Source organism: Manis pentadactyla, chromosome X (assembly GCF_030020395.1).
Source record: "Manis pentadactyla isolate mManPen7 chromosome X, mManPen7.hap1, whole genome shotgun sequence".
NCBI classification, from domain to species: Eukaryota; Metazoa; Chordata; class Mammalia; order Pholidota; family Manidae; genus Manis; species Manis pentadactyla.
The window spans coordinates 14,009,157-14,035,790 of NC_080038.1; the positions used below are offsets into that span (position 1 = coordinate 14,009,157).

At 39.6% G+C, this 26,634-nt stretch overlaps 1 protein-coding gene across 5 annotated transcripts in view; it reads right to left on the reverse strand.

Annotated features, from left to right (window-relative positions):
* Positions 1-220: 220 nt before the first annotated feature.
* Positions 221-26,634, reverse strand: part of ADGRG2 (adhesion G protein-coupled receptor G2) — a 119,417-nt gene continuing 93,003 nt past the window's right edge. For all 5 annotated transcript variants that reach the window (XM_057495949.1, XM_057495951.1, XM_057495950.1 and 2 more), the window contains 16 exons: positions 25,675-25,769; positions 25,035-25,101; positions 20,035-20,426; positions 17,562-17,733; positions 17,203-17,359; positions 16,189-16,332; positions 15,471-15,593; positions 14,774-14,819; positions 14,545-14,648; positions 13,626-13,747; positions 12,039-12,307; positions 9,230-9,329; positions 8,416-8,699; positions 6,033-6,134; positions 4,881-5,033; positions 221-1,968 (listed from right to left, as the gene is read on the reverse strand). In XM_057495949.1, the coding sequence (XP_057351932.1) occupies positions 1,784-1,968; positions 4,881-5,033; positions 6,033-6,134; positions 8,416-8,699; positions 9,230-9,329; positions 12,039-12,307; positions 13,626-13,747; positions 14,545-14,648; positions 14,774-14,819; positions 15,471-15,593; positions 16,189-16,332; positions 17,203-17,359; positions 17,562-17,733; positions 20,035-20,426; positions 25,035-25,101; positions 25,675-25,769 (2,515 nt within the window). In that variant the 3' untranslated portion in view covers positions 221-1,783. The remainder of the gene's footprint in view (positions 1,969-4,880; positions 5,034-6,032; positions 6,135-8,415; positions 8,700-9,229; positions 9,330-12,038; positions 12,308-13,625; positions 13,748-14,544; positions 14,649-14,773; positions 14,820-15,470; positions 15,594-16,188; positions 16,333-17,202; positions 17,360-17,561; positions 17,734-20,034; positions 20,427-25,034; positions 25,102-25,674; positions 25,770-26,634) is intronic.

Sequence of the window (26,634 nt, forward strand, 5' to 3'; positions counted from 1 at the left end):
ATAATCTTGAAAGAGTATGTGGAAAATTAAAAAGGAACCTCAGAAACTAATCTCATGTAGTAGAACAATCCTTGCTCTAAGTTCACAGTCACAGCATGTCTGCTATTTGCCAAAAGATGTTACTGTGTGTTCATCTTGATCAGGCCTGTCCTACCATTTCCATGCCACACCACCAGGGAAAGAGACCACAGATGTTTTCTCTTTGTAAAACTTCTCAAACTTAGAGGAATTAACTGCAAATTTATTTTGGTGATTGTAACATTTTTGTCAATTTTAACATATAAATACAAGGCATTTAAATAAATCAGAGCAGAGGTATTACAAAGGCAAATCAGCATGCACAGAAGTGTATTACATTATTACCATGGTTAGTCTGGCATACAACATTCACTTGAAATATATGCAAGGGAACCAACCTCAGTGAAAGACCTAACTGAAGGCTTCTGAAATGTTCCTAATGAGGACATATAAGAGGTGCCACTTAAGCAGCTGTAGGTGAGAGGCAAGACAGACCCTCTATAACTAGGAGCAATCAGGTTTGACACATATGGAAACAACAGCATTGCAGGATATTTCACTGTTCCCAATAGCTGCTCCCCCTTGTCACTATATACTCTTCAAGACTTGACACCTTTTAAAAAATAATTATAGCTCTGCCTAGGCGAGAGTATACCAGTCATAACAATCAACAGAGTACCATGCAGCTGCCTTTTAAAGACAGCAATACGATTTTTTCCTTTATATACATCTCTTTTAAAAAGTAGTCCTACTCTATTCTCCTTTCTGAAAGGCTGTAGGGATTTGAGAAGTGGCAGTGTATGTATCTCTTCCACAGTCACAATTTTCCTGACATACAGTCTAGATTGCAGTTCCATCTTTCCCTGTGGCTAAGGTATTAAATAAGCTAAACATCTTGGTGCAGATTCCATAATCTGATGATTGGGGATGAGGACAAGAGATAGGTATTAGCAGTGGATGCTATGTTGTACAAGTCGTACAGGTTGTACAAGGGTGCACCCAAGAGAGTGAGTGGAGCTAAATATGGCCTCCACTCTATTTGCCAAACCATGAGCCCATGGGCCTGGGTCGGCTCAGTGGGGGCACCTTTTTCTAACTCACTCAGAGGCACTGTATGAGTTAACTGTGGCACTGTCTGCTTATATTTTTCCAGCCTGGCTGGCATCATTATTTCTTGATTTCAGTGAAGTTTCTGTATTTCACATCCCATATAATCTCCAAAAGGAGCTTTAGAATTCACTGAACCTGCAAGGATTTTCTGAATTATCACATTAGACACAACAACACAACCATGATTCTACAGAGAAATTTACACAGTAGAAAATAAATACAAAAAATGTATAAGTGATTTTTGACGTGTGGGTCACTAAATTCAGCTTATTTACAATAAAGTCATGCACAACTAAACTCATCAACAGGCTGAAGTCAACTGTTGTTTTAGATGATGTTATTAAAATATAACAGCCCCTTTCAAATATGGCTAGAGATGAGCAACTTTGATTTTTTTAAATGAGTCTTATTCTTAGTGTTTAAATCCAGTCTTCTTTTAAAACAAAGGATAAGAAACCAAATTGTAAATGTCTAAAAACCATGGTATAATCTCTTGGTTTCTTCTTCCAATAACCATTGCCCTCAATTAACTTACGCTCCTCCAGAGGTTGCTGAGTATAAAGTTAGTTGATTTTCATGTATCTCACATTGTGTAAAAGGTAAAGTAGGACATTTTCACACTGTCAAGCATCATGCTTTGATTTTAGAAAAGGAATCACATTTGCTCAAGAAAGTGTAAGCTTCCCCGCTTTGAAGTCCTCCTGAGAGCGATACGGCTTTTACCATTACAGGAATCTTCTTTCTCATTAAACACGAGCTGTTTTCCAGTGAAATCATGAAGGCACACGTCTCCGTTCTGAACACTGAAAGAAACACCGTTCTTCTCCATAGTAGCATTCCCTATATAAAGAGAAACAAAGCCAGTGTCATGAAGTATCCACAGAAAGCATTTAAAAGATAAACTTAAATATCACTTCATTCTTAAGTATGCACACATTGAACATGTCTTTTAACAAAATATTTCTGATACATTGTCATATTTTATTTACTCTTCATTCCTCCCCTAAGACCACTCAAAGTAAGCAAAACAAATTGGAGAATGATTCAGAAACCAGTTCTCTCTGAGAGTTTGTTTTAAAATGAAATGGTCAAAACATGAAGCAAAACAATTTATTTGACTTTTAAAGGCCCATTTCCTAACTGTGGTTGAACATATATTGACTTCAAGTAGTAGCATATTTGTAATAAACCTAATGTATATTATAGTCTCCCACAAATGATTAAGGTTAACAGAGATCCCCATATGGCCCTTTACAAGGTTCTTGGTTCCCTAAGATTCCTATAAAACTTTGTACCAGAGAAATCCAGAGTGACAGCTGTCATTGGCAAGAAGAAACTGTTAAACCAGCCCCTCTGATCATTCTCAAGAGGAAACCACCAATTCCAACCTCAGAGTCCAGGCCAAGGAGCAGCTGGCCATTCTAGAGAAACTGGTTTGGACCTGGGCCTTTCCTACCCAAGCAGGCCCTGAATTGTGTAGGTGTAAGGGGTAGGGAGCCACAGCTGCTGAGACCCTCTCGCTACTTGGCACCAACCCTCTGACCAATTATAATATTGTTAAGACAATGTAGAAAGCTGAATAATAAGCCCATTTATTAGTTCATGCTGTAATAATCATAACAGTGCTGAGAACTTTGTAAGTTTTATTACTCTGTGGAACATGTGCTATTATTATCCCCATTTCACAGACAGTGAAACTGAGCTTTTAGAAATAAGTGCTTTGTTTAAGGTTACATGGCTCAGAAGTGATGGAATCAACATGTGATATTTCCCCCAAACTCTGAGCCTGTGGCCCTGCATACCAAGTGAGATGGCTGCTGGTACCTAAGCCTCTCAGGTGTAACTAAAATATGTAATCTTCACACAAACCAGGTGATGGGTATGGTTAACACAGCTCCATCTCTGGACACACAGCTCAAACAAGGCATGTGACAGTCTGAGGCAGCTGTCCTGATTTAGGCATTTTGATCTGAGGACATTTTGGTGCAGGAACAATTTGACCTGGTATAATGAACCAACCATTAAACTTTCAGCTTTTCTGAAATTGCTTATCCCATCCTTCATCCAACCCAGATCCTGGTGTGCAGACTGAGGAGTCAGGGATGTCTATCTGATGTGCATGTTGTGTGTTATTAACTACTTGGCCATTTTGGTGGCCTAAAATGCACCCCACCCTCATTGGCAGCCATCAAAAATAGCTGTATCGAGTCAGCCATGTCAAAGAGCTGTGCAAAATGTGCTCCTTCCATCAAATCTGATTCCCCGAAGTATGGCAACACATTGATAGGCTAGGCAAATAAGGCTTCATCTGAGTTCTTTCTAGAATATGGACAAATCTGGTTTTAAGAGTCCCAGACACTTCTATCCAAGCCAGTAGGCTTTGCTGATAAGTTGTGACTTTGAGGATTCTTGATGACATACCTCACACCTCTGATTTCTCTATTTTGAACTTGCTTTCTCACACTAACTTGTTAACGAGCTTTGATTGCCACTGCCTCTACTCTGTCTACCTACACTGAGCCATTCCTGGCATAGCCATCTGGCATAGAGCCAAGAGTTCTCCCCCTGGTATCTATAGTAAAGAGTTTAGGCCACATGACGGCTGTTTCTCATCTCATATAGCAATGGTTCTCAACGAAGGACAGGGGGCTACTTAACAGCACACCCCGCCTCCTCCCCACCGCCCAGGGGACATTTCACAATGTCTGAAGACATTCTGGTTGTCACAACTGGGGGTGAATGTGGTGCTCCTGGTATGTGGTAGGTGCACACCAGGGATGTTACTAACCATCCCCAAATGCACAGGACAACCTCCCACAACAGAGTTATCTAGCTCCAAATGTCAATTATGCCAAGGTTGAGAAACCTTGATTTATTGTATTTTTAAAGTCAAAACAAACCAGCAGGACCTCCCATCTATCTTTGGGACGTTGGGAAACTAATTGATAGGTGTATGAAATATCTCACAAGTTTATTTAATCATGAAAATAATATCCTAAAATGATGAATAATGGCAGATTCTCCAAGGAAGGAAAAAGTATGCCAGCAGTTTTTATAAAAATGCAAAAGATATATTAAGAAGTCAAAGAAGATAGAGAGATAAGCTTTTATGAGTACTAAACAGCCCAGTCTTATGGAAAAAAAAGAAAGAAAATGTAATGGAAGTTTTAGCTAGAAATGTCAGAATTAGCATAAGGAGGTGCAGCAGCAATACTGTGTATACTGGTGACATATATGGTCACCAGTACTGGTCACAATTCATCTTGCAGTATTTGCTATATTAATGGGGATCTGGGTATTGTCAGAAGGCAGCCACACTGTGGAAAAAATGAACAAACATGGCAAGCGAAAAATAGGAAGGTTTAAGTGTTGAAGATGTGTATGATTATAGATATACTAAAAATTGGTACAGTCTTATTGACTACTTTAGGTACTGCTTGCACAGAAATAGCCCAGCACTGAAGTCTTTGGCAATACTTAAATCAGGATTTGCAGCGTTAAAACTTTTAGTTTGTCATCAATTCCTGTCTTGAAAAATTAAATCTTACCAAAAAAAAAAAAAAAATTTCTGGTATTTGCTCCAAAATAAATTTGGATGAATAAACTTTCTCTTTTATAAGCAATCCACATTTTGATCCACTAGTCATATATGTAATTATTCACTTGGCTTAGCAAAAATGCCAATAAAGGATAAAACTGCTTTAATAATATAGACACTAGCTTGAGAAATACTATATTTGAGACATACATACCATTCCCGCTCGCAAGTCCTGAGCAATCATTATTCACTAGCAGCGTGGTGGAGTGGGTGGAGTTACTGTTTGACTGTAAGGAATTTGAAGAGCTGGACACTCCTTGGTTTACAGTCTGCTTCTTTAAACCGTTAGTAGCAGTTTTACTCCAGTCTATAGCAGAATAAGCATTACAGAAAAACAGGGCGGAATGTTGGAGCTCAAATGCAAGAGGCAGAACAACAGTGTAACTCGTTCTAGCAACTGATCCCTCACTTCCAGATCTTACAGAGAAGTCACACATTTCACAAGTTGGTGTGATAAATGTATTTTCATTTAAGACTGCATACATTTGTCCTTTAAATGATTACCTGGTTAAAGATAACCTATATTCTCTTAGAACTACAAGCCGAGCTAATTTGATTGTGTCTGTAAATACCCATTGAATTAGGTACTTCAGAGCCTAGGACTGTCTTTTAACAAGAATGCAAATCGACTGTGCTGTGATGACTAATGGTTCTTAAATCCATACAAATGACTGGACTACATGTACTGCCATTTTCTGAGTACAGATCTTGTGTAACCAGATCTCTGCAATACTGCAAAGGTTGTATTCATGGGTGGTATTCATGCAAGAAGAATTTAGTTTTTCTAACAGTACTTCACTTTTCTTATTTTCTTAAAAATAAGCTATTTGCTCTACTATCCAGCAGGGCATACATGAAAATAACTTCAAACTAACCACATGTATGCTACAGCGTATATACGAAGACTGGCCGACTAACAAATACGCAACTAACAACTAGGACCTGAGGAGAAAAGGTTAGGTCAAGACTTAAAAAGTTACAAAAGTAAATATTAAGTATTACTTTGGGCAAACAGAAACTATGAACTCAAAAGGAAATAAACTATAAAAATTTCACTGTTGCTTCATTCAAGAAGCAGCTAGCCCATTAATTCTATTGATCACTAAGTTCCCAGATATGAGTAATTCTTTTTTAATTCAGTAGGTTTTTTCCCTAATGTTCGCAATCAATATTTTCTGTTGAGCAGGTTCCGTTCATTGATTTCCAGATTGGATAAGCCCTTTGGCATTGATTGCTTTGGATCTTAACTTATACAATATTTTCTTCAAGATTTAAGAGAAAGAGAAAAAGTAAGGTAAATCTTTACCAGAATTTTCAGCCAGCCGTAACTTTCCACAACAAAGATACCGCCTCCACTGTTTTCTGACATTTTCTTTTGCTACACAGTAAAAGATGAATATGAAAAATCCTAGGGGAAAAAAAAACCCATAACACAATGAATTCCAAGCTAAGACCTGAATGTCATGAGCTTCCTTTGCACAAAAGATAAAATCTTTGGCAGCTATAGGTTAATTGAAATTTGCAAACTGAAAAAAAGTCCAAAGTCCTGGGAAAGTTTGCTATGGAAAGGCACCCTGGGGGGGACACTCTTTTTAAGATACAAAAATATTTATGAAAGGAATGATGACTCTGTATTTTGAAAATTAAACTGTTTGTCCTTTCACATCCTGTCCTCCAGCTTCTCTACCTTTGGAAGTGCAAGCCACTGACCCAGGAAGCCAGCTCAGACCTAGGCTCTTACCTCCTGGCCCCTCCATATTTATAACTGATTTTCAAGTTCTGTCAAATATCATTTCTTCTTCCGTTCTCTCACATCCCTCACTGCCCCTCTCAGTCCATGGCTGTGCCCCTTGCCTGGGCCTTTCCCTCTTCCTCCTAACCCTGGAGGACTGCAGCGACGTCCTTGTCTGCCTTCCAGCCTCCCTCTAACCTGCTTCAGGAAATACTCCACTGGCGTCCTGGCCACAGACTGAGCAACACTACAGACTTGAAGAGGCTCTCATTCTCTGCCTCCCACCCTCCTCCTTCCTAGTCCTTGCTGTCACACGGCCCCACTGTTAGTAGTCCTCAAGGATCTTGCCAATAAGTATATGCTGAAATGAAGGAGCAAATTCTGAGTTCTCCCTTTCCCCAACCCCCAATATATCTACTTTAAAATCTTCATTTAAAAATATCGTTTGCTTCTAGTAGGATGCACGTGCCCATCCTAAAGACTGATGATCTTGAATACTGCACACCTTTGTTCATTCGCCAACTTGGGTGGCTTTGCTTGGTTGCTTTAGGGGAGAAACAGCATGTAGGAGAGAGAGAAAAAAATAGGTACACCCAAATCCAAAACCAGAACTTATATATAGTTCTCCTTTAATCAACCTTCAGTAGCTCTGTGAATTAGGCATTAGTTTCCTTTTATAAATGAAACAGTACATTCCTTCTATCCATTCCTTTTCTAATGAGAAGACATTCTCGGGAAATGAAGAGAAAGAGGTTCAGTTTCCACATTAAATATGTGAGAGTAGATACCTAGCTTTTGTAATGATAATGTGTGTGATTTGGGCATATATTTTTTTCTCTTAAAGTGGCTCTTTTAGCAGGCCATTGTTGGCAAATAAAACCTTTCTAACTAATACTATGTAGTGCAACACCTGGACATATCAATTCAGGAACTAGTACATTGTAGGTGAAAATTAACAACTGTGCATAACCAACAAGCATATTAACTGGCTTCCTCTAAATAACATAAGAACTGACAGCTAAATCAACATTCAAATTCAATCTCAGGTGGGATTTCTTTGAAAACCAGTAAAATTATCTATTGCCTGATAGAACAACAGGAGGTGGCTGTGAGAGCTAAGAGCAACAGGAAAAGATGAAAACAAGCAGATGAGAATGCAATTAAAAGGCATCCCAACAGAGGACTTGGAATAAAAGGAAACCAAGGGACATAAATTATTGTTACCGTAATGTAAATCTATTACCCCGCTTAGCTTTTAATGCCAAAGTACTTCCATTAAAAATTAATCACAGCTGACAAGTCTTTTACACTGATCTAAAAGAATTAATACATTGCTTTTCTGAAGAGCGCAACTGAGAGGGTTCCAAAATGACCACAGCTGGGCCTCATTAACAAATGGGAGGCTGTGAAGTAGAGGGCAACACAGAGAGCCTACTCCTTTCCTGCTGTGCTGGCCCAGCAGAGCAACTTCTCAGATTAGTCAGTGGGTCAGGCTGCTGCCACTTGGGTCTGTCTGTTGACTTCACACTTATCACTGGCTTCAAATCAAACACAGACCTAGGAGGCTGGAATAGTGAGACCTCACAGGGACATTTATGGTATGTGCACTTTTCTGTATGCATGTTCTACTTCAATAAAAAGGTTAAAAAAAAAAGGTAAGGAACCAAGTGAAGGAAGAGTAATTGACTCTCCCAGAGAAAGGTCCTGGCAGGTTGCCTTCTGCATGTTCTCTCCAAGGACGTAATGATGGATAAGGAGGAAAAAAGTATCACTTCTTTTAGTGAACACCTTTCTTCCAAGGATCTCAAAGCGCCCTTTCTCAAAGATAAATGCGTTTTTCAATGAATATATCTTAAGCTGCTAAGTAAGTAAGCCACTTTGCAGTCACTCTTTAAGTAGTGATAGTTTTAAGTTGGACTGGCATCATTCAGTGCCTGTTTAGTACTGTAGAGCTTACCTTGTAAAGTGTTAAAAATGGCAAAGAGATACATGAAGGTGACATTAACTGGTCCCCAGGCAAACAAGGCAAAGCCCCAAGTAATTCCCAGTAAAAATGTAAGGCCAGCCACGCTGCGGAGGTCTTGAATACTGGTTTTTCTCTGGGCTCCCAGTTGCTTCTTCTTTTTAATTCGATAGAGCTGAACCAGGACCACAATGAACATGCTGATGTTCAGCAAAAATATCACACAGAAATATCCCACAACCGTAATATAGAATACCGCATTGTTGTTGATCCAGCAACTGGAATTTTGGAGGAAAAAACAGGAGAAAACATAGTACAATGCTGAAATATGGTATAAAATCATACAATGAATCTGTATCATTTTATAAAAACATTTCCTACAAGAACAAAAGGGAAAAAGCCTGCTATTCTCCACAACCATTTATAGCTCTAGGGGAAAAAACCTGTTTATTTTAGGACACTTGGTGATTAAAGTATTATTAAAATATTATTTGAAATCAGGATTTTACCCACTTTAAATCCTGGCAACTCTATTCCATGAGTCTTTACTAATATAATGTAACTGGTATTTCATTTTTATCAGAGGCCTTTAAAAGTGTTCTCAAAAGACTTCCTCATAATTCATTTTAATACTTAAATAGTAGCATGGCATTTCCAACTAGCTTATCTCATTACATATGTAACTGCAAAGGCTGCTGGGTTGTATTAGGATGAGAGCTGGAGTTGATATACTTATTAGAGCCTCCACTTGCTTGGAGAATTCTGTTTTCCAGTTCACTTAACATTCCCTCAGGGGCTTTGTACTCACAAGTCATCAGGTGAGCCATTGGGGAATTTCCCATAGGATCCACGCCCATAGTTATCTGAGCACATAATCAGGACAATGGTCACAACCACAGCTGGTAGCCCTGGAAGATGGGAAACATTGGTCATATATAGGTCTGATAACCAAAGGTGGTGAAAATAAAGAATAAAGATACTATTCTACTTTCTCCTGGTAGCAGAGACTGGTAAGCTGTTTGCAAACCCAGTTTCTCTTAATCCTCAGCACATGGCTGGACATCTCCCAGCCTTCCTTGGAGCTAGGTTTATGTAGCCACATGACTAGGTCTTGGCCAAAGGAATGCGGACAGAAGTGATTTGCTCCATCCCTGGGCCTACCCCATGAGAAGCTCCAGTAAGACCCTCTACTGTCTTTTCCCCAAAATCCAGGGCAGCCTTGGAAGCCATGTCTTGAGGCAGTCTCCAGCAGCTTAGATCCTGAATAACCACAAAAACACAGACCACCCTCCAACCCTAAGTGCTCCTGATAACTGGACAGCATGTGAGTAAGAAATTATCTTTTAAGATTTCAGCATTTCTCTGCTACAGCAGCTAATGTTACTGTTTATTTCTACACATCCGGAAGGTAATTTTAAGGATCAGGTGGCAGGCAAAGTCAAAGATTCTAAAATGTAAACCAAATATTCAACATATTAGGGTTACCAGCAACTCCTGGCAACTCTTTCATTCTGAACCCAAAGTCCTCAATTGATTATCTGGAACCCACTGATGGATTGAAGAGCTTGACCTGGTTGATTGAGATGGTGGCTGCCACTAGGCTGGCTCTCTCAAGGGCCTGTGGGCACTTCCAAAAGAGGAAGGACAATGAGAAGGCTCCTTCCAGCTTAAAACGGCATTTGGCAGGAAGGAGTCCTTCTCACTTCTCAAATCCATCACCCCCACCAACACCTCACACTCTATACACAGAGACCAGCCTGACATCCAATCTCAAGGCTCTGGTAAGTAAAAAACAATTCCTTTTCACAGATAGGTTTGGGTGCCTGGTACAATCAAACATAATATATCATTTAATTCTTTTATGTTTGTACCATACGGAGGCAGTGACATATGATGACTTCCTAAGTGAGACATTTTCCTAAAAACAAAATATTGGGGATGTGGCACTTGTCCTTGACAAGGGAATGCAACCTTTCAGGATTCTACAAAGATGACAGAATCCATGCCCAATGTCAGAAGCAGTGACTGATTTTTCTGGGAGAAGTGACTTATCTTTCTGGAAAGGTGCTGTTCTGTTATTCTGCACAAAGATATGACAGACGGGGTGACAAGTGTGGTAAAGAGTCTGGAATTCTGATGTGTAGGGAGCATTTGAAGGAATATTTAGCCTGAAAAAAAGGAGGGAGTCTGGGAGAGATGGAGGCTGTAGTACAGGGGAAGGGATATGCATAAAAAAGTCAGAAAGCCAGGCTTGGCTATGCTTAAGCTGTGTAAATTGGGATCAGTCATGTCGTCACCTTGAGCTGGTTTCTTTACCTGCCATTGGCAATAATTGTCTTGCTAACCTCACTGGCTTGTCTTTCATGGGGTTACTTGTATGAAAATAGATTGAAAATAGAGCATTATACATAGTGTTATCTATTGCTTGTAGATTATCTACAAGACTTTTTAGCAGAAGAGGTGTTAGTTTATTATTTTTTTGCCTGAGAGAGCAAAACTAAGGACACCTGTTAAGTGCCACCAGAGAGCCAAGTGAACTTAATGGAAAATCTAAACTGTAGCGCTTTAGAAAATGGTTACTGGCTGCCTTGTAAGGTATTAAAAACAAGACAACAGGCCCCAAATCAAGTTGCTTATGCTAAGTCCCACATCACCAGACTGAGACTTAACAGTTTTGGTTCTCCCAGAAATGCAGTCTTAAACCAGTCACTCAGGATTTGCTTGATGAGCACTAGCTAAGTAATCAGCCTCATAGACCCCTGCCATCCCCTAAAGGAGTGACCTTGCCACCACCAATCCACTTTTTTCTGCCTTGTATAACTTCCTTGTTTCTGCATCCTTTGGCCTAAAAGTCTTTCATTTTGTATAGCTCCTCAGACCTCCTTTCTATCTGCTATACCAGAACCTGACTGATTCATGAATCATTGAATAAAGCCAAAAAGATCTTTAAAACTTATTTAAAAAGGTTATAAATTCCTCAATAATAGAAGTGTTCAAGCAGAAGTTATATTGTGTTTAGTCAAAGATAAGTCCAGCTGAGGCTTCTACATTTGGTGGGGAGTTGAATCAGAGACCTTTAAAGATCTTTGGGGCATCTAAGACTTTATGACCTACCGCTGCCAAGTGGCACAATCTGAAATATTGTGCCAGTGTGGTGACGAAGTTATACTAGGCTACATCTGCATATCCTCTCATTCTGCCCCTCTGAGCAAACCATCATGCATGTGCATCTTATCTAGGAGGTACAGAATACAGTGAGGCTAGCTGGGAGCTTGGGGACTGAGAGTTTGACCTCATTGTCACCAAGCTAACTTTTTCAATTTCTTAAGCACCTTATGGGTACCAGCCCCAGTTCTAGCTGCTGGAGATAAAAAGAGGATTTGTACTCCTAACCTCAAAGAGGTTATATTCATAGCCTATCCAGAGGAAATATACAGATGTTCTAGAAAGACTTAACAAAGTTGCTCTTTGGGCCCTCCAGCATGTAAGGAGAACAAAGCTGTTTTAGAAACCTTCCAGGTATGATGTGCTAAATCATTGTCTCTGCCTGATTATAATCAAAACACTGGAGAAAAATCAGAGAAAGCCCAGGCAACCTGCAAGAAAAATATACATACCCCAACCAACAATGCAGAATTTAAGGATATATTTTCGGATATAAGTGTTAAACACTTTGACAAGGGCCAGGTACATATGGAATGCTTCTAGGCCCATCCATGTGAATGAGACTAAGAGAAAATAATGCAGAAATACAGCCACTGAGATGCAGAGGCTTCGCATGTCATAAAGAGCAGTCCATGAGTCCAAGAGGAACACCAGGTTCAGCAGGAGCAGAGCTGCACACAACTGGATGAGAATTTTGGAAGGGTAATCCCTCCGGATCTTTCTAAAAGGAAAGGACAAGAAAAGAACTAGCACCACATTCTGCCAACCCTTATGTGAGCATACCTGATCTAAGCAATTTATTTTTATTCTTTGGTAAACATCTAGATGTATAAATTTCCTCTCTTTGAGTGTGTGTGTCTATGTGTGTAGACATTAAAACCAACAGTAACAGTGACAAAGCAAAAATCTAAACACAAACCTTATGAAAAATTCATGTTTATATTTCTGGAACCTTTTACATGCTGACTGTTGACCCATCCTTTTAAATAGTTTTCAGTGGAAGCTACTGAGCACCTAACTTCATTTCTTTCAAACTACTTTGAGAAGCATTGCTGCTGCTTCTCGTACAATAGGCTCCTATGTTCAGGTCTTCAAAACATAGCCAGATTATCCCATTATCTTATGTTATTAGTTAAAATGAGATTATGGAAAGAAGAGTTTGAATTAGCTAAATGAAACAGACATAGGAAAATACAGCTAAATGATGACATGTACATTTTTATGTGTGTGAAATTAGATCTGGTGAAATCATGCTGAGTAATGGTTGGCTCTATAGTAATTTAGTCTCATTAATAATATTTTCAAAGGTCCACTAGATCTGTAGTCACAGCTGGACCCTAAGTTTAGCACTGAGAGTAATTTTGTACATTTCCTGATCAATGTCTAAAATCTAAACCCCAGAATTTACATATTGTTTCATTTAGTTTATGCAATAAAAGTGGCTATTTCCTTCTTCTCCAACATAATTTGTTGAAATCCCCCCAAAAAGTGACCAAAGGGACCCTTCTGGTAAGCCAAGAAGGAGATGCTGTGATTTGGAATGTCATTCTTGCTTTGACCTGCATAGCCACATTGAGTATTTATATTTTTCAGTGAGGCTTTATAACATTCATTCTTCTTCATCCCCATACCTGTTAATACATTTAGTCTCTTATGTTTCCTCAGTAACTTAGAAACTTAACATATGAAGCACAGCTCTTACACTGTGCAGGGAGCTATGGTCAATTTTAGATTGTAAATTCTTGGGTTTGGGGTCTGCCTCTGTCTTTCATTTCACACTTCATGTCAGCTAGGTACCAGGCATCATTCTAGGGCACAAAGATGATTAAGACACAGCCCCTGCCTTCAGAAAATGCATAAACTAGTGGAAGGAAGTGAGGATATAAACCAAAAAGTCCCATGAAGTTTTACATACAGGTGCCCCCACTAGACGAGTGTACACGATAAGGTGGACCAAGGAGCACACTTAAATAATACATTTTGGCAATGGAGGTGAGCACTGCATCCTATAATCCAGGTTTCTAGTTGTGGATACTCACTCAAAGGCTATGTAGGTTACAAGAGTAACTGACAGGAAAATTGATGAAAGCCCACAACCAATATATGTAATGAACGTCAGAGCCGAGATCTGAGCAGGTGGCAAGGATGTTTGAGATAGGTCCTGGAAAATAAAATAGTGCTTTCAAGACCAGGTATTTTTAAATAAATAGTCATGATTTACATTTATTGAATGTTCTAACTGCCCATCCATAATTCATTCAACAAACCTATAAAGTAGGAACAATTATTATCATCAGGTAAAAATAATGAAAACTGAGAAAACGGAGACCCATAGAGGTTAAGTAATCCGGCCAAGGTCACACAGCTAAAAAGTGGGAGCCAGGATCCAAATTCTGGTCTGGCTGACTCCAAAACATGTGTACTTGACCACTGCACTTTGGTGCACTGGAAAAGGACTGGGCTAGGAACCTAAAGACTTGAATTTGGCCTTTGCCTCTTACATTTCTTAGTTCTATGATTGTGGACAATCACCTAACAAATGAATCTTAATTCTGACTATTGAAATGACAATAACAATGTCCCACTCTACCTATCTTGTAGGACTACTGGGGAGATTAAGTGAGATAATTTATGTCAAGATATTTTATAAAAATTTTACAGTATATTACAAACTAAGTCATTTTTATAGCCATTTTAATCTGAATTCCCCAGTCCTCCTAGATATTTAAGAGAAAAACTATAAAAACAGAATGGGAAAAAATACTTCTATGTTCAAGTATTGTCCTTCAAGTGCATTTGCTTATTAAAAGAGTAATTTCATGGGTCTATAATTTTGCCACAATATCATCATATCACTGAGCTATCGAAGTTATCCATCAGATATGACATCATGGTGTGATGCCCAGCTACCTGTCAGACCCAGAATCTAAGGCCAGGTAGTGTGGGGATATATATTACCAGTAAGATGCCAAAGCTTGTAAGGTGGCTGCAGGTACAGACGGTTTCATTCAGCCTTCTGTCTTTGACGGAGCAACCATCGGATGACCAACCCCCTCGGCCACCTGTTAGCATCAGGAAGAGTATCTGTCCCAGCAACAAGGCCACAGCACCAGTGACTACCCCTTCTACCCCACTCCCCTTCCCCCTGCCCACTCAAGACTTTACAAAAGGTATAACTGGAACCTACCATTTCTGCCCAAGTCCCAAAATACACATCTCACTGTTAAGTTACCCTGCAGTAGAAAGATAAATTATAAATAATTAATTTGATGAACTGAAAAAACTGAAAAGCAATTGGGGAAAAGATTAAGATTTTTTTATTTGAGAATCTCATTCTTGATTTTTAGAGAGTTCTTAATTTTATAATGGTCCCTAGATGCAAGTGAGTCTCATGTATGTGAGCACTTCTTAAACTCAGCAATCATGCATAGGAATCACCTTGAGGCCTTGAAAATGTATATGCTGGTTCAGTGGGTCTGGGGTGGGGCCTGAGAGTCTGCATTTCTAGCGAGCTCCCAGGTAATGCTGATGCTGTAGCTCTGCAGACCACACTTTGAGTATGAGGTCATAAATGATGCTCAATGTGAACTAAACTGAGATGTTTTCTCTTTGGAGATAAGAGTCAGACCCACAGCCATAGACCTAAATGCACTGAAATACAGCAATTGATAAGAGCTTGCTTTTGCACTGTTCCTTCTTGGAAATTCGGTGGTCAGTTATTAGGCATGCTAAAACCCAGCGGAGTGACTATGTGATTCTAGTCTTACATGCTGCCCTAACTGAGTTGAAGGTTTTGCTGGGTCTTCTTTTTTCAAGCCAGATCTTACAGACATTGTTTGCATAAGGTGTTTCTGGTCAATGAACAGACCAGACAGACCTCCCACCTGGTTTGGGTCGATGTGCTTTAGTGTAACCGTCACGTTTCTTGTCAAGTTCTTGATAGTCAGGTTTGCAACACTGGATGATATGACGTAGCTGATCAGAGCGAAGTTCTCCAGAGCAGGGTCCTAGCACACCAAAGAATCAACAAGATGGCAAGGGAAAATGAAATGTTATCAGAGAGTTTTAGAGCTAGAAGGGCCCCTAAGGACCATTTAGTCTACATTGTGTGTTTTACAACCTAGGTCAGAAAGTTAGGGTCAGGGAGTACAGTGACTGTCCCACGGAGCATAGTTAGAAGCAGAGCTTGTTCCACCATACAGTGCTCTGAATACTGGGTTAAATTCCACAGACTGACACAATGGGAACTTCATGAATCTTAAAGGAAACATGTATTAAGCCATTTAAGCTGTGTTCTTGAGTAAGTTACTTAACCTCTCTGTGCCTCCATGTCCACATCTATAAAATGGAGATAATAATTCCTCTCTCAGGAGGTTGTTGAGGGGATTAGAGTTAACATTTCTAAGGGCTTAGTATGATAGTGCTTAAGTATCAGTTACTATCATTTACCACTAGCATCATTAGGCCTATTTAAAAATAAACTGTAGCTTTTCAACAACTTATTTGACTTTAGCAGGCTTAAGGATATGTGAGGATCGAAAGAAACAAACCTCCCCCATCTCAAATAAAGCTTAAGCCAAAAGCAGTTGGGAGCAACTCTACCTGAAACAGAGCAGGTGTTTCAAAAAAGTTGAACTGGATCCTGGAAGCTAGCCCCATATGATTAGCTGATAAATTACTCATCAGTGATGAAGGCAGAGTAATAATGCCGATACTATTCTCAGGAGCCCAAGTTTCCAAAGAAACCTGTAAATCAAGTAAAAGAAAATAAAAATGTCTGGGGCTAGTATAATTAGAAGATGGAAAACACAACTAATTAAGATTAAGGATCCCAGAAGGGCATCTCTCTGTGGTATCTTTGTTAAATCAGTTCTTCTTGTTTCTCTGATTGCTATGAAATCAGACAGGATGTGTAATAGGAAGGTGAGACCTCAGAGCAGAAAAGGAAACATTTTAAGGATAAACAGTAACAGTCAGTGCAGGATATTTTATGTCAATTATAGCTCAATAAAGCTGTGTGTGTGTATTGGAGATGAGGGGTGGGGGAAGTACAGGATAACTACAGACAACAGGGAGACCACAGCAGCAGAGACACCACCCTGGTGACCTGTTAGGGCAAAGGCTTCAGAGAACCACATACACTAAACTTGTAAAGGGAAGAATCTAAAAGATAAAAGGCAAGAATTGGTTTCACTTGGGTGTTGCCAGCCCCCAATCCCTCTAATAGGTGGATAGAAAACACTAGAAGCAGGTTGATAGTAAGCACCACTGTTCACACCAGTGTAGTCCTAACACTTGTTAAAACATTGAAATGGGTTAAGTACCTATGTCCCTGCTCTCTCAACTGCCTAGAACCTTCTGCTGGACACCACCCCCCACTGCAACCCCAAAACTTCCACAATCCAGTAACTGGGGATGCAATAAGGACCTCTCAGATCCTGCTCCAGCCAAGACCAATGTCCTTTTTTTAATTCTGTGGTGCCTCATTGTTCTAGATGTTAAATATTTTGAACATCACCCCTGACTATCAGCAGTAATTGCCTCAGTCATGAAGTATGCAGGGAATATAATCATATACATATACAAGAAAAGTTTTTTTCCACAATAAGGATGTACCTGAAGATTGGCAGGGTCTTGGGCAGCAAAGGTAGTTGTGTTGAAATTACTGGCATTTACTCTGATCACAGCCAGAGCCAAAGAAGGGGATGTTAGATTTATGGCCTTGGTTGAAAAATTCAGCTGTAAGCCAATGTCATTCACTACTTTTAGCAATCTGTAAAGATAAGAGGCAGTTCAAATTCAGCACTCCCACTTTGTTTTCCCCATTCTAAGCGGTACACAGAGTAGCAAGTTCACAAATCATTATGAACCTCATACATGGGAGAAAAATACTTGGCTATAATTAACCACGTAAGAAGCACCTTTATCATAAAGAGGGTCCCCTCTCATTACCACATCAGTTAGCTAAGTCATACCTTTGGGCTAGAGGAACCAGCAGGGCGGGCGGGGAGCAAAGGAGTTGGCTGACTTGGTTTATCATTTCTCCTGCGAGGTTAGGCTCCAAGTTTCCTAAGGACAGAGCCTGCTCCATCTGGGACACTTGGTTCTCAAGATCAGAAACACTGATGCTGCTGGTGTGAACAATTTCTATAACAAAAAGCCAAGTCACTTTATGAACACATAATGGAAAAATCACTAATTAGTAAACATACATAGACTCTGTGACCTGGCAAACCTACTCCTAGGTATTTGCCCCAGGGAAATGAAAACATGTCTTAAGACTTTTTTATGAATGTTTATAGAGGCCTTTTTCATAACAGTTCCAAAATGGAAACCACCCAAATGTCCATCAACTGGAAAATGGATAAACAAACTGCGGTTCATCTGTACAATGGACTATTATTCAGTAAAAAAAGGAATGTGCTACTGATACATGCAGAACATGGGTGGACCTCCAATTCTCCAATGTATTATGTTAAGTCAGAGAAATCAGACTCAGAAGGCTATATACTGTATGATTCTCTTCATATGACATTCTAGGAAAATCAGAAGTACAGGGAAACAAAACAGATCAGAAGTGGCCAGGGGCTGGAGGTAGTGGGTAGGAGCTGACTTACAAAGGGATACAAGGGAACTCTGGGGATAGTGGAAATGTTATATATCATGATAGCAGTCATATGGTTGTGGGTATTTATCTGACTTCATAGGACTATACGAAATTCATTCATCCATAAGTCTGAGTGAATTTTACTGTAGGTAAATTATATTTCAAGAAACCTAACAAAAAAAATTGAAAAGTACATCAGTGTATTTAGTGTAGGTTTGTATAAGCAGAAATATACTTGTATTTATATCATGTGTACAGAATTTTATGTGGTTAAATGGAAGCTCTTTTGTGGAAAAGAGATTGTTATGAAGTTAATAGCTGGACTACCAGCTGTAAACTGATTTTCAATAGTGTTTTTAATTGGGAAACAATGATACAAAGCCTGTCTAACAAAAGGTCTCTTAATTCTACCACCTAACATTCAATTTCTTAATTTGTATATTCCCAACTAATCTTTATCCATGTGTTATATATACTGTTATGAACATGGCAAGCTATTTATTGTTGTGTTACTTTTACTCCACTCAAGACTTGAAAAATGCCCCCAAGTTTCTGTCTAGCTGTTCTTATGCATGGCTGCATAATAGTCATTGTGTTGAGGTGGCATATTGTATTTCATCATTCCACTCTGTGGAACCATTAAGTTATATCTACTTTTTAGCTACCAAATAATACTTCAACACATCTTTTATGCATATGTCACTTTGCTTCTGTTCTCTTATTGGCTGAAACTGAAGCCCTGGGAGTAGAAGCATAGACCCAGGAGGCCACCTTGCTGGCTTTTCTGTGTAGCCTGTTAGGTTGATTCCAAGAGTCAATGGGGATAGCTTTGCAAAGGTGGGCTTTTTAGGCCCAGGTTAATACACTACAATTTCACTTTATTCTTTATCTGCCATTGAACCTTCTTGACGGAAGTCCCAGTGAGTTTATAATTTGGCCTAAAATGGCCATATATATTTAAAAGATTACTTGAGAGAGCAGTGCAAATTTGAAGAAATAGCAAGTCATTCGGCAAGTCACTCCCTAGTCTCCTGGGGATACTCACACTGTGGTGGAGGAAGTGGGGACTACAACCTGAGCTCCAATCTCAGGTCACCAAGAATTGGCTTTGCCTCGCACTCTGCAAATCCTAGAGGAAGGCCTGACTCTTAACCCACTGAACTGAAACTCCAGAGAGTATACAGAATTCTCTCTGCCTCTTCCCCTCTTCTGTTAAGCCTACTTTGTGTCAGGGAGCCCTCTGCAGTTACCGTGGCATTCTCACATATGCCATTGTTCCAAACCTCGTGCACTTAGTGCAATTTTGTCCATCTTTAAGTAGAGCAGGCCGAGTTAGGAGGAGTTAAATGGTTTATCCCAGATCATGCTGCCTGGGAGGGCCCGTGAACACCCATGCCGAGTTCTGAATGTTTCTCCCCTGCTGTGGCTACCTTGGCTCAATCCCAGCTCTGTCACTCTGTGACTAAGTGATTTTCAAGAACATCAATATTTTCTTTTGATTTCTGTCTAAAGGGAGTTACTATGTTTAACAGTTCAGAAGTTTTCTCTTCTGAATGTTGAAAACAGTGACCTAACAACCTTTTGTAGGAGAAAGAAACCTGTAAAATAACTCATCTTCATAAAATGAGATTTCTCCAACTCTCTTGGTCAAAAGTCAGTCAGCCATATCTTGTTCTATGAACGCCTGAAGGAAAGCTTTAGAAGCTGGGCAGACCTCATAAAAAGAAAGGCTCGATGTGGTCTGGTTATAGGTGTGTTGATTTGGCAGACAGACAGGCAGCTGCAGTTCAGATAGCCAGAATCACAACAGACGTAAGAGCAGCTTGGCTCCCCATAGTTACCTGTCTTGTCAGGAGGTGTGCTGGTCATGATGACATTCACAGGGGCAGACGTGGTAGGGGAGGGAAGTGAGGATTTCACAGGTGGCAGAGTGAGGGAAAGATCAGTTTGGGGTATAGGGGAAGAGACACTTTCAGATTGGGGGGGCATGTCAATGGAAGGGCTGGAAGCTGTAGTAGCTGAAGGCTGAGGAGAAAGAAGATGAATCACCCCTATTGGAGAGGGAGGGCTCTGGGTTACAGGTGGAATAACTAGAGCCTCAGCAAAAGAGAAGGCACTGGAGACCTGGGGCAAAGTAGTGGCCCGAGGAGCAATTGGAATGGAATTGCTGGAAGAAGAGAAGGGTGGGCTATGTGGATGGCCAGCAAGGCACACAACGGGATCCTGCAGTTCACTAAAGGAAAGAATCAGAGAGATGTATGTGAGAATAAAATCCATGATAGAGAGGCTAATCTCCCCCTCTGGTAACCATCTGATGCCACCAAGGTTGTGTGTCTCCATCAGTGACCTGCCACTCCCTGCCTCTGCCACAGCATACCCTCTGTGCATCTGCCACCGGCCCCCCTGCCCCTGCCCACTTTCACCACCTCCTCCCTGGGAGAGGAATCAGCCAAGAAAAATGCTCTTTCTTAAATTCCCACCTCTGGTTCATTCGTTCACTGCTGCTTGCAGGCTCTATGCCTTATCATTTACCACTCAGTTGAAGGGATCTTACAGCACTTCTATGTGGTTCTGGGAGGGAGGGGAGCAGTTGTATACCCTGTGACCCAACTGCGGTTTCCACAGACTATAAATCTTTTCTGCTTTGTTTCAGATTTTACAAAATTCATTCTCAAAACAGTAGAATCACATGCCCAAACTGTTCCAAACATACTTAAAAGTATTCTAAAAACTGATTTCAATACCAAAATATCATTTTCCTTTAATATTCAGATCCACAGTGACAAAACTGGCTCATCATTTTTAGAACAGTTGATTGGGTTTTGTGGCTAAAGCATATCCATTTCAGAACTACGTCTGTCCATAACAGATTCACTAACTCTCCTGTCAACTCAGTATTAACATTGGGTTCAAAAAGGTATGGCATAAATTGAAAAGCAGCTCTAAACTTACCAATGACAGTAAAATGTTCAAGTTTTTCTTGTGTTTTTGCAACCATAGTACATAATTCTTTCATTTACAATTAAAGTCTTCTGCATATTGATCCAAATTTGAAAAATGTGTAAAGGTCATTATTACTTATTTGTATAATGGAATGTTTAATTTCAGCAAATTTTCAGACTAGTCTTCATGGGTCACAAATAAGCTTTCCCTTTCCATGAAACTTCCAGTTTAGCTCATTTACGTGCAGTGTGATATTGGCAGGGAAAGGTGAATCACAGTGCCTTTTTTTTTTCCTTCAACTTACTGAATTTTGTTTTAAGAAAATCTTGAATTGGAGTTAACAATACATAAACTTTTTGCAAAACTGATGAGCACAGGAATCTATCTGAATCAGTTTTATACTGCTATAGCAGGGCACAGTACTAATTCACACATAGTGAGTAACCAAGAAATGTCTGTTGACTGAAAAAAAGTGAAGCAAGCTGGGGCCAAAGGAATAGTCCTCAGCTTGTAAATCAGCTATGCCCTCAATGCTGCTTTAGCCCACTGTTCCCAACCTTGGCTATGCATAAGAATTACCCAAGGGACTTAAAAAAAAATAGATTTCTATGGACTACTCCTCCGTGTTTGATTCAGTTAGTCTTGGGTGGGGATGAAGTTCTCAGGCCCATGTATTTTCATGGCATGGGAAGTTGAGAAGAACTCATCTACTATCTGGCACAAGATCCACCAGTTTTGGGTTGGGGAGAGGGGCAACTGCAAGGGGCAACAAATTATCACCCAGGGAAGCCTCTAATGGGTCCAGTTTTAGTTGGCAACTTAGAACATCAAGAATGTGTTTGTGGAGCTGCTTTTGGGTGAGGGGAGGGAGGAATATTAGGTTGAGGGACCTGAGGCAAGTCATACTCATAAAAAGAAATGCTATCTCAGTCCAGTATGGCTGGGCACCCAGCCAGAAGCCTCTGTGTGGCCTGAGGTTCAGGACAGCCGTGTGGACAAAGGATTCCAAGCCAGAGAGATCCTCTGGGCAATCCACCCAACTTCTCTGAGACTCTGTTCCCTAAATTCTATACCATGGCAACCTATCTGGCCAAGTTGTGGCAAAAGTGCTTTGCAAAGTATAAATTAAATTTTCTCTGTATCACCTGGGGGCCTGTCCAAACCCCTAGTACGGGTCTCCCATTCACTAGGCTCAGCCATAAAGAGGTTGCCTTGTATCCTCTAGTTACTTCTGCTGGGTGGAGCCTTCCATCCCAGGGGAGGGAACAGGGAGTGGAAGAGCAGTGGTGGACAACACCAGCTATTTATTAGAAACCTCGGAGCACTTGAACACTAGTGCCAGACTCCCACCCCAAACCAACTGAATTGGATTCTCTGGGGTAGATGCAAGCATTCGCATTGACTTTAATATGCTCCTTTACTGAGGTGTAGCCTACATGCAGTAAAGTGTACTCATCTTATATTTCGAGCTCGAAGAATTTTTATAAATGTATACACCTATATCACCACCACCTAGATGAAAATATAGAGTACTTCCAGCACCCCAGAAGGCCACTTTGACACAACATTAGGTTTTAAAAGGTCCCCAGATATTTCTAATATATAGCCAATCTTAAAAACCAATCTATCAGAAAGACCCTGAGCCATCGTCTAATTTTAGCCTACTGGTCCTCAAATTTGGCTGCATATTAGAATCATCCATGCAGGAGTTTAAAAAAATCTAGAAGCTTACCCTGCACCCCAGACCAATGACATTACCATTTCTGAGGGTGGAAGGCAGGCATGGGTGTTCTTTAAACTCCTCAGATGATTCCAACATACAGCTGGGGTTGAGAACCACTGCTCTATGATCTAAAACCCAACTGCTCAGAGTGGGATCCATGAACCAGCAGCACTGGCTTCACCTGGGAGCTTGTTAGAAATGCAGAATCTCAGGCCCTTCCCAGACCCATTGGATCAGAATTTAATCAAGATCCTCAGTGACTGATAAGCACAGTAACCTTTGAGAAATGCTGATATGATCCACTTCCTCATTTTATGAGGAGGAACCTGAGACTTCTAAAGGTAAAGAAGTGCCTTCCTCACATCTGGACACACAGCTAGTTAATGATAGAGCCCTAGCCAGACAGCAGATTCAGATTCTGTCCCCTTTTCTATGTTTCACTGCTTCTTCCTAACAGCTGTCTGAATAGGCATTCATCTGAAATCAGTGGGGCTGCTTCAAAAATCTATGTTCTCCTCATCCAGTCCATCCAATTACTTCCAGAAATTCCATCTCCCAAAAGGGACTCAACCCTCCAGCTTGTTAAGCTTAAAACTCAAGTACTCTACTTTTTGTTACAGAATGTTACAAATGCTTAACTAAAGTGCTTTAGCTCTATTCCTTGAGGCCCATTGTTTTAATATATCCCAGATAAATGGCCCACACCAGGCAAACAGGCTACACTTAGCTTTCTGTTCCTGTATGAGAAGATTCACAATTGAAAAATCTTATGTCTTTTTTTTCAAATACAAATTTTATCTGATTATAGAAAAGTACAAAAAATGCACAGGAGAAAAAAAAAGTAAACAAGAAAATGTCATCCATATTGCCAGCAGGCAGGTCAGTCACTGGGAAACACTGTTAGCATGTTCATTCACTTCTGTTTTTTTTCTATGTATATTTCTATACGCCTGTGATCATGTCATCTATGACTTTTGGAATGATCTGCTATTTTGGAGCATCCATCTCCCAGCTTCCCTCCACTGAGGTAGTAAGTTTAAAGCAGTGAGTGATTCTCCACTTCAACTGTACATTAGAATCACCAAGAGGGCTTTTTAACACCCTTAATGCCTAGACTGTGCCCCAGACCAATTAAATCAGAATCTCTGAGGGTGGAGACCAGGAATCAGGATTTTCAAAAATTTTTTAATTTGCACTAATTTTAGGCTTACAGAAACACTGCAAAAATAACCAAGTTCCGTATATCCCTTACCCAGCTTCCCCCAATGTTACCATCTAACATTTAGAATTAGACCCAAATAGCTATCAACATTTAGAATGACAAAGGTGGCATCCCAAGTCACTAGGGCAAAAATGGACTTTTTAATAAATAATGCGGGGGCCACTGGGTAGACATTTAGAAAAAGATTAAATTAGATTCATCCCTCGTACCACACACAAGAATAAACTCCAAATGGATCTATGTAAAAAAAATGAAGCCATACAAGTACTAGAAAAACACAAGGGTGAATTCCTCCAAAACTTGGGTGCAGGGAAAGGCTTTATAACTTTGCCTCCAAATCCACAAGCAATAAAAGATGGGTAAATTTAACAGTAAAAAAAAAAATTTAATTTGCATGACAAAAGCATCATGAACAAAGTCAAAAGATAAACTGATAAACTGGGAGAAAATATTTGTAGCATATACTACAAAGGACTAATATTCACAAGATATGAAATAAAAATTCCAGTTAAAAAAAATGGGGAAAAGACATGAACACAATTTATAAGATCCAAAAATGGACCTCAAATACATGAAAAAAAAAGTTCAAATAGTCTTAATAAGACAAGTGCACATTAAGGGAACACTGAAATACCATTTCTCATCTACCACACCAGAAAATTTTAAAAAAATATTTTAATGACAACATCCAGTTGGTGAGGCTGTGGGGAGTTAGAATATTTTTAATGCTCCCCAGGTGATTCTGATATGCAAGAAGATTGCAAACCTTTGGTTTAAGGCAATGGTCCAAATGGAAATTTCATACAACAGAAAATTGTGCATTTTCCCTAAAATTGAAGGCCCTTCTTCACTGCTGAAATTCTAAAATTCCTTAGCCAGTATGGTGATTAAAAGTTATTATTATTATTATTAATATTGCTTTTAGGAAAAGGGTCAGCATGTTTGCTACATACCACTGCAGTTTTTCTAACTCTTCCAGGGAGGAAGGGCAGGCTATCCTGACAGCACAGCAGCACTGCTCTGGAAGAGACAAAAGGCAAAGAAAAAAGACAGTGCATAGTTAAGAATAAGGCAAGGTAGAAGCTCAGATCCATCAAGTATGATGGTTCTTACACTGTTTTCATTTTAAGGAACTTTTGTCTAAAACACGTGATAAAATAAATTTGATGCCATCATATTGACAATTATATATATGTATATATACACATATAGTAGGTGCTAAAAAATATTTACTGAGTGAATAATTTGGGGGGAGTTATATACCTGCAATATCAATCACTCTTCAGCAACTCCTAAGAGGGATTCAGAAGTAAATATATCCCAGCAGCAATCAATTGAACACTCCAAATAGAATTCTCCCTCTCAGTAGGGTTTGTTTTATCATATTTTCAAGTACAATATACTAAAACTTTATTAAGAAATCAGGAAAAATCACCTTTTAGGATTCCCTAAAAGCTGCCCAAGGACAAAAGAGTCAAAACAGAAAGCTGTAAAATACATAAATTTATTAATTATGTTTTTGATTTTAAAAAGAACACACCAAAAAGTCACATGAAAATGAACACAGAAACAAACCAGCAACAGACAGCTTACCCATTGGCCGAATCTTTACTCTTTTCAAAGTGACCATTACAGCACATATGTTCATTGTCTTATTCATTTTTATTGTGAATGTACAATTTAATGTGCTGTAAAGAGAAATATACATAACCAGAATGTTACTAAACTGGAAACCTACCTACATATTTGTAATTGCTTTTTCAAATTTAGAATGAGGAAAGGGAACACTGAAACTGGTAACTTGCAATGTCACCAGAAAAAGCTTGAGAACACCCATCCACCATGGTCTGAACTTCACCCAAATAAATGACTTTCTATAATGAGACATTTAAAGTTTATATTCACAGAGATTGCAAACCAGAGACCCTCTGACCACACACAGCTGCTGATTTATTTTCCCTGCCTGCATAATGAATAGGCAGGGGTGAAACTTGGTTGCAAAAACAAGCATCTTGCTATCTAGAGTCTTACTCCCTGCCGGCTATTTGCCTGGTGTCTGTAGGCATTTGAGCTTCCATCATACAAGCGTAAATGAACATCAAGTTCTCTTAAATCTAAAATCTCTCTGGCAATTCAATCTAGATTATCAGATAACTAGGAATTTAAGACATTCTCTCTGTTTCTTTCATACTTTAGTCTTGGTTCAGGTGAAAAATAATGTTGCAAGTAATGAAAAGTGGTAAGTGAAATGAGCTAAATACATACAGCAGATAGGGATTCAATCTACAATGTCATGAAAGATGCCATTATTTGTATCAGTGGATAGTTTGGTGAATGGAAACTGTCATTTTCTAGGACTTTAATGCTCATGGAATTCTCAGAGTTCAAGTAGTGAGATTATTGACCTATAATAAACTGTTGGCTTTTGCAGCCAGGACAGCCAATGGGCACAATTTAAAGTGATAATTTGTGCAACACCAAATAATTGTTGGGTGACTTTTGAGTCAACCCCTACATGCATTTTTTAATTTCTTCTTTTTTTGTTTTTCCAAT